Source organism: Cyprinodon tularosa, unplaced genomic scaffold (genome assembly GCF_016077235.1).
Source record: "Cyprinodon tularosa strain WSP-4 unplaced genomic scaffold, ASM1607723v1 ctg514, whole genome shotgun sequence".
Lineage (NCBI taxonomy): Eukaryota > Metazoa > Chordata > Actinopteri > Cyprinodontiformes > Cyprinodontidae > Cyprinodon > Cyprinodon tularosa.
The window spans coordinates 130739-139044 of NW_024039246.1; the positions used below are offsets into that span (position 1 = coordinate 130739).

Here is an 8306-nt window from a genome sequence, read left to right on the forward strand (position 1 = left end):
TTTAGGAGCAAATTAGCTTTTATTTGTGCAACTTATATTATAACAGAGCAATGCTCACAATAAACTATTTCCTTTTAAGTTTGCAAGATGTAAATCAGCAGATAAAAGACATTTAATTACAAAACTGGCTTGTCGTTTCAGAAATGTTCTGGGGTAGAGTTGAATGCCCTGCATAAACGAGCTTAAATAACGTAAAGACACAGCAGCCTTCAGGCTTAAATTTAAAACTGGAACTGAGAAGAAAAGCAGATCAAACAGTGATGGAGAAGCTTTTCTACACATTATCATCAGGTGTCTGGGATTCTGCCTGTGCAGGAGACGCAGATGGCTTCAGCAGAAGAAGAAGGGCATCCACAGGAAGGATCGCATGGCTGCCCCGGCTGCCATGCCCGCCAGTATTCCCAGTGCAACGCTCTCTGCCACGCCATCAAACGGATCTCTCTGCACAATCACCTGGTGGGTTCCTTAAAGAAAACAGGACAGTGCCCATTTTGTTATAAATATTGCTATTATGTTGTTGTATTATGTAGAAATTACTGTATATTTCTGAGGGTAAATTAAAACATAAAGGCTACATTTAGTGAATATAGCATTTGTTTTGTTTTTCTTATTGTGTCAAGCTGGTTAGGTTTTGAAATTCTGGCTATTAAAAATAATATCTGGGTTTCAGATCAAATAAAGCTGGTTAAGGGTAATAAGTTTTTTTTTTTACTTTTATTGAAACAATTTTTTTTTGTTATAATTCCAGGTCAGTGTGAAGTTAAGAAATTGAGCCAGCATTCAACCTTTTGCATTTTTAATAACATGCATCATGTGCAGTTAAACTGAAAGAAGAGGTGTAGATATTGAAGATAAAAAGCTCCTTTTTGAACAACCTTTGATTCATTTTCAGCATTCAGTCCTGTTTTAATTTCACAACCACCTTTAATTATAACGATCTTCTGCCAGTCATCATGAACCGAACAGTTTGGAAATATACTTACAAGTAGAAATATAAAAAATTTGCCAATTTGTGGCTTTTAGTAAAATCCATAGTAAGAAGAGATGGAAAATTGGATTTTATCATTCAAATATACAAGTCAGGAAAAGAATACAGTGAAAGATTAAAATGGAAAAAGGGATTTGACAAAAAATTGGACAGGATGAACAAATGTCCAACCATCAAACCAAACGAAACCACAAAATAATGTCATGTTACCAAGGAACCCTATACCTAAAGTAAAGCATAGAGGTGGCTGCATTATGTGGAGAGATTTTTTTTTTGTTGAAGTTGATGTATATTTGAACAACCCTCTTTCAGAGATATAGAAAGGTATTGCAGGCTAACAAAGAACCCAAACGACAGCCCATGTTTGCATGTTTTCTAAGTCAAAACAAGGCTTTGTTTTGGGTCCACTCTATAAAGCCTCAAACTCAACGCTATTTTTGACATTTTGAATTAAAAAAGCTTCCTGGATGGGAAGCGAAACATCTTCAAACTTGGAAACAAATTCCAGTGGATTGTTTTTTAACTTTTTGGAATGACTGTAACCTGGATGATTGAGAATCTTCACCAGCAGATATTTGAAGAAGTTGGTAAAACCACAAAAATACTTTCAAGATGAAGGCAGAATATAGGTTTTAGTGTCACTGTACATCTGAGTCTAAAGAGTGGCGAATGTTTAAAAAGAAAAAAGAAAAAGTTTGACAATAGTAAGCTAGAATTAAGAACTTCATCCAACAGTAGATCTGTGGGATCACCTGGAGGGAGCTTTGGACAAGATATGTCCCCAAAATCTTACATACATGGAAAACCTTTCAAAGGCTAAGTAGGAAAATGTCATCAAAGTGGGATAAAGGCCAGAAATGACTGATTGATGAAACCTAATCCAGTGTTACCCCAAAATATCACTTCAAGTGCACACCTAAGCAATCTGATTGTTACAGCCATCTTTAAGTGGAATTTTTCTGAATACACATCGAATAAAAGGTGTGAAAAACAAAAAGGATCATTATAACTCCCAGTAATGTGATGTATTATAAGGGAGGAGAACTTTTAGCTTAGCAAGTTAAGAGAGCCATTTAGTGATTAAACTACAGTTCACTGAGGTTTATTTCAATTCTCATTTTAGTGAAGATTTGGATGCTCTAACAGCCCTATTAAACAGGTGTCAGAACACAATAAGCCTGACCGTTTTGTCTCCCATCAAACTTCCCTTCTGCTGTTGACTTCACTTGCAAATCAGGTGTGCCCACTTAAAACAATTGCTCTGTTCAAACTGCAAAAAAAAATGTGCATCTCTATAGCTGTTATTTTTGTTCAGCTTGGATAAAAAGTATCTGCTTTAGTCTTGTTTATGCAGTACTGATTTTAAAATTCGGCTTGCTGAGTCAAGTGGTCCACATTTGAATTTGATCACACAGGCAGCTGGTGTTTGAAGAAAACAGTGAGAATAAAGAGCGATGTTTGCAGGAAATATCAGGGTTCAAACTCATAAAAAAAAAAACAGAAGAGGAGGCTTGTTCTCTGATTGTTTTTGTGTTTGCTGTCAGCATTCAGTTGAGTTTGTGAACTTCAGAGACACCCTTCCCCGGGCATAGGGCTTTGAAGCTCTGCAAAATAAACCTGGCAACTTTAAAAGGATGAGAATAAGCTTATTTGACATACCTGGTCCTGCTCCAGGTGTGATATAGACAGTGTGGTAGCTGCTGAGTGGGATAGCTTGATAAGAGTCATCATAGGGGTCATATGTGAACACCTGCACAGAGGAAAAACTCTGCTTTTAGCAATGAATTGCTAGATGAAGCTTCAGAATTGAAGATCAACATAAAGAACTTACTGGGTTTCTTCGGGTTTCAAGTAGAGTTAGTTTCCAGGCTCTGTCCGAGGAAAAATAAAAAGGAAAATTGAATGAAATGCTGATGAATGCTTTAATATCAAAAGCTAACTCGACAGGAAGGATGTACTTACAGGCATTCATCTTCGCTGTTTGCACCCAAGTTGAGGGTTGAGCCATCTCTGAGATGAATGGTGATAAGGTTTTCCCTTGGAATACCCTCTGGTGGGCTCACTCCTACACACACAGAGCAAAGACTTTTATTTCCCTCTGTTCAGAGTCCAAGATGTTCTGCCAGGATTAACACTCATCCCAGTAGGTAAAGATATTCATGTTTGGTTACGTATTCCTTTGATTTGTTAATGCTTCTGGGCAATAAATCTGAAGGTCTTTTTTTTATTATTATGATTCAAATGAGACTAAATTTTTTTAGGATTCAAATTTGTAGAATGAGTTTGTGGGTTTGCCATATTTGATGGCGATAGCTACATGCCTTTCTCCTCCTACCCACTAGGAGGTGCACTAGCACCCTTAATTGTGCCGTTTGTCAGCCGGTCACCAGGTCCATCACTTATCCAAAGCAGACAGAGAAGATATGTTAAGCTAGAATTCTTTCATGGTATATTAATTCTTAAATCATAACTCCTGTCAGTGTTTCTATGCGACTTTATTCCCTTTTACAATTATCTTGCAAAACGTGTTTAGATCACTATGGTTTAAATGCAAAGAACCATTTTCTCAGTTGGAATCTATAAAGGTTGATTATAAAAGAGCAGTTAAATAATTTCACACTAAATGACTTGTAGAAAAAGCTGATAAACTTACAGTAACATGCCCGTGCCATGTTGCATTACCAGTTGACCTTTGGTTATCGTTAGCAAATCGAACTTAGCAGTTCAGTAGGAACACGGTAACCTCCAGTTGGTTCAAATTGACATATGTCTTAACACAATGGTTATGTTTTAACAAAAAAGTCTTTTTAATGTGAAGATTAAACTCTCCGGGTACTCCAGCTTCCTCCCACAGTCCAAAAACATGATTGGATGGTTGGTTGGCTTCTCTAAATTCTCCTTAGGTGGGAGTGTGGTTGTATGGTTGTTTATCCTGTTTGTCTCTGTGTTGCCCTGCGATGGCGACCTGTTCAGGCTGGACCCTGCCTCTCACCCGACCACGACCCTGCTTGGGATAAGCGTGACGGAAAATGGCTGGATGAATGTATGAAAATCATATTTTCATTGATCTGACAACACACGCATACGTACAGCAGGGAGCAGTAATCACCTGTTGCTTAATTGCAACCAGAGACAAAGTGATCTGCTCATGCTTAGCAGATCACAAGCGATGCAGTTCATATGCTGACATTTTTGGAACATATAGTTACATTGTCAAAGCAAAAACAACAACAAGATTTCGTGGTATGACTGTTTTTGACCATTTGTTTTCAACACAAAGACACATTTACAACTACATACATAAACATTACTTTATTTTGATGTTTTTGTTTACTATTTACTGCAAAAATATATTGCCAATAAAACCAAATTAGGATATTCAGCATCCATCTAGGATATTTGACAAAACTGGCAAATGCCAAGTGTTCCCAAGTGACATAAGCTGATTCCCAATTGGCATATACCATTTTTTCAAAAGCGGCATGCCAGATGCCACTTTTGGCTCTCGCTGTCACTCCGACTTTAGGTTGATCTTTTTTTCATAGATAATGGCCATGCTAATTCTGCCTTGTTTATACACTGAGGGCTATTAAAACCTATTTTAAAAGTGGTAGAAATAAAAGCAATAACATCCAGACATCCAAAAACCGAGGAATACAGCAGGATTCAACTCAATTTAAATTCAGTTTATTTCTATAGCACCAATTAACAACACATGTCATCTCAAGGCCCTTTACAGTTAACCAGATCATCCAGTCAAATTGATTCAAAGTTTTTTATCTAAGGAAAACCAGCTGATTGCATTGAATCATTGACTCTAATGCAATCCCTCATACTAAGCATGATTGTAGCGACAGTGGAGAGGAAAAACTCCCTTTTAACAGGAGGAAACCTCCAGCAGAACCAGGCTCAGTGTGAGCGGGCATCTGCTGAGGCCGACTGGGGTTCAAGGAGACAGAAGCAGACATAGAAAAAGAAGCAAAGATACAAAAGGCAACTGTCAACCAGCTCCACATTAGGCCCCGTCTAGACGAGCTCGGAGCCAAAAATGTGCTTTCTTTTAATGGTTACTCTGTGCGTTATATTCTTGTGACATACCTCCACATTCCAGGCCCGACCGCACATCAATACACGTCGCCTTGAGGCCAACACGTTGCTCTAATTCTCGCCTGTTGTCACTCTTGTAGAAGCACAGACTGCCATCTATCCAAAGGTCGCACCAGTTTAGCTTCCAGCGTTTTAGGATAGCAGCTGGAGATCAAAGACATGTCACAGCGAAATGTTAGTGCTTGTCAAGGATCTGATGTTGGCATAGTCCAAAAATTCTCATATTACTTTTCCTGTTATAATATATTAAAATAATGAAATACCTTTAACGATACAACTAAGTCATAGCATACCACTGGGATCAGTCCTCACTTTATTCTAGAGAGTGGAACTGATTGAAACATTTCATTATTAAAATATTTTGGTAAAATCCTTTTTTTTTTCATATTTATTTTATGATTAAAATAGTTGCTTGTGTAAAGACATCACTAAGTTATTCAGTCACCCCACAAAACACCTATTTAAAAATCTGATTATGTAATTGATGATAAATGAATCAAAAACCGGCTTCAACTCATACTCTTATGTAATCCTGTTGATTTAAGTTCAGCATCAACAGTCTTCTTTGGCAAATGGCAAAATTAATTTTAACTTGAAAATATTTGCAACTTGTCAACCAAACTATATACTGTTTTGTTTTTTTGGAAGAAAATCTGTCCTTGTCTCAACCCTACATCTTATTCTACACAGATGGGTAATATACCGTAGGAGATTGTTGCCCAGTAAACTGCCCAGTAAACTGCTAACCTGACTCCGCCAGATGGATTTGCTCCGCATATCCATCTGGAAACCTTCCGTTGAAGTAATTTTGGGAAGGGGCGAAAATACTGGTTAGCTGATTGGCCTATGTTGGTGATAGACGGGCCAAATAAACCAATCAGATCAACGAAGCATATGACGTACTAACAGAGCGACGACGAAAACACAACCACAAGCCAGGCTACTCTTGCCGAAACCAGTCGGGAAAAGAGCAAAAACATCTTTTCCTCTGAGAAAAGCCTCCAGAGCAGTGTTTTGCTCTTCTTTCAGTGAAGAAATACTCTGTAATTCCGATAAAACTTGCTCGATAGCCACGCTAACGCTAGTTTCATCGGCTGAAGCCGCCATGTTCTTTAGACTGAACTGTCGCGCTTCTCGTTGCGTCACACCTCAACCCGCCTCAAAGCCAACGCTGATTGGACGTTCGTTTGGTGAACGGCTCCAAATTTTCTTTAACGGAGAGTCTCCAGACTGATCTGCGAGTGAAACCTTGAAAGCTAGCGAGATCGGGATGGTCTCACGAGGCTAGTAAACTGCAACCAAAACAAGGAAAGACCTTCAGCTCCTTCATGATCAGGCTCTTAGCAGCCTCCCTCGCCTGTTTTCCATCTATTCATCACCTTTCCTGCCTTTTCTAATTGTTTGTAGTCTCATTGTTGTCCATATATTCTTTGGTTACTGATGGTAATGTTGAGGTACCTGTGCAGAGTGAGATAATTTCCCTCTAAGCAAACCATGTTTTTAACATCTACAATATGGTCAGGGAAATCACACTGTGACTTTCATCCAGTTCTCTAAGTTTCATGGCAGGTGTTTTTTTGTTGTTGAGTTGTACAGGACATACATCATATCAGTGCTATTGTCTTATATTTACACCATGAGGACCTGGTCTTTTATCAGGCAGTTTTTGTTGTTTTTACTCCTCACAGTAGAATAATAAAAAAAAAATTTGTGTAAAACGGCTATTTCTAAATAAGTTAAGTACACCTTTTTCTACCCTTGATCTGTTAGCCAATTAAAGACGTGGCCAAATACAATTAATAGGATTAGTAACTACTAAGGTTGGTGTTTCATAACTGGTACAGTTTGGGGTTTCTAGAATATTCTTGCTGTTTTCTGCAGAAGAACTGCTCAGATAATCGGAAGTAGTAACTTATAAATATACAGCAGACAAATCGGAGGGGCTACAGATGCTGATATTGATCAGTTAAAGATCAACATGTTCAATCTTTACCAAAGTAGAAAAAAATACCCCCAACGTTTTTTTTTATTATCATTAAACAGGTGATATTATAAGATTGTCTTCTAACAGATCTATAATATCAACTTCCCCTTTAATGTATCTTTTGGTCTAGATAATTATTGGATTGTTGCACTTTTGTCCCTCAAAATTGATCAGCATGTGTTTAAAATTGAGATGAAATGTACAAGCTTTAAATTAAATATCCTGTGTTTACTTTTCTTGCTGCTATAGTAACTAGCAGATAACCAGAAATGTACTCACTCTGTCTCCACAGCCAGCCGGACTTTAGGAGTGCCATGTTCTTGACTGCAGTCTGTTTTGTTGTTTTATTTTTAATATTATTCCAACAGAATCAAAAAACAGGAAATTATTTTATTTCATGAGATTATACGATCTACAATCTGTTCTAGAACTCCGTGCCTGTGTCTGTTTATATTCGCTTTGGCTGGAAGATTATTCTGAGGCTGACTCACTGGATTAAGACGCCCTGCCCCTCTCATCCACTCTCCCCTTGCTCTTTCTGGGCTGAGTGTCCCGCTGACTCTATTATTATTTCTGTTTTCATCAGAGTCTTTACGGCTACAAATAATCTCAGAAACATAAACTATTTGATTCATGTGCCTCTGATTTTTCTCATTTAAGGTACAACTAATTATGCTAGTTAATCCCTGCTCTGAGATAGCAGCATGAGGATTAGCCTAATAGTCCCCAGGTCAGTTATAAGAGTCCCCACATGGTGGCTTTCCAGGTAAAAAGCAGTGACATGATTTCCAGCTAATGGCTACAATAGTAACCCAAAATTTTTGTGAACATTTATTTTCTTCAGAAATAATATTTTCTAGAGCCTTTTCAGATTTATACTCAGTATCTTCAGGAAAATTCTACTATTATTACTTTTCAGTGATGGTAGCTGAGGCGCCATGCCGTAGAGAGGCTTTTCCCTTTAACAGGGATATGGAGGTGAGTCGGAGTTGATAAAACAGATAGATGGAAGTAAATCCAGTTTAATTCTGGAAGAAAATATAGGAAGCCCAAGACTAAAACAGGATGGACTTTCATCTTCAAGCAGAAAAAACACCCTAAATGTGCAACTGAAATTACAACAGGATGGTTAAGACTAATGTAGAATCTGTGACTGAGTTTTAATTTGATGATCACAGATTTTACCCCTTAAATCTGACTGTGTTTGGGGTGTTTTACTACAAGAGT

The 8306-nt window shown here is 37.9% G+C and overlaps 1 protein-coding gene across 2 annotated transcripts; it reads right to left on the bottom strand.

The window, feature by feature from the left end:
- plekhb1 (pleckstrin homology domain containing B1) lies at nt 1-7567 on the bottom strand. 2 transcript variants are annotated; one of them, XM_038303630.1, is made up of 6 exons: nt 7359-7566; nt 5087-5239; nt 2951-3053; nt 2820-2859; nt 2648-2738; nt 1-464 (listed from the first exon to the last, which is right to left on the bottom strand). In XM_038303630.1, exons 1-6 carry the CDS (start codon nt 7393-7395, stop codon nt 331-333), a joined length of 558 nt encoding a protein of 185 aa, XP_038159558.1. In that variant the 5' UTR covers nt 7396-7566; the 3' UTR covers nt 1-330. The 2 variants fall into 2 exon arrangements, with proteins under 2 accessions (XP_038159558.1, XP_038159559.1); XM_038303631.1 differs by lacking the exon at nt 5087-5239 and having other exon boundaries at nt 7359-7567.
- Nucleotides 7568-8306: the final 739 nt, after the last annotated feature.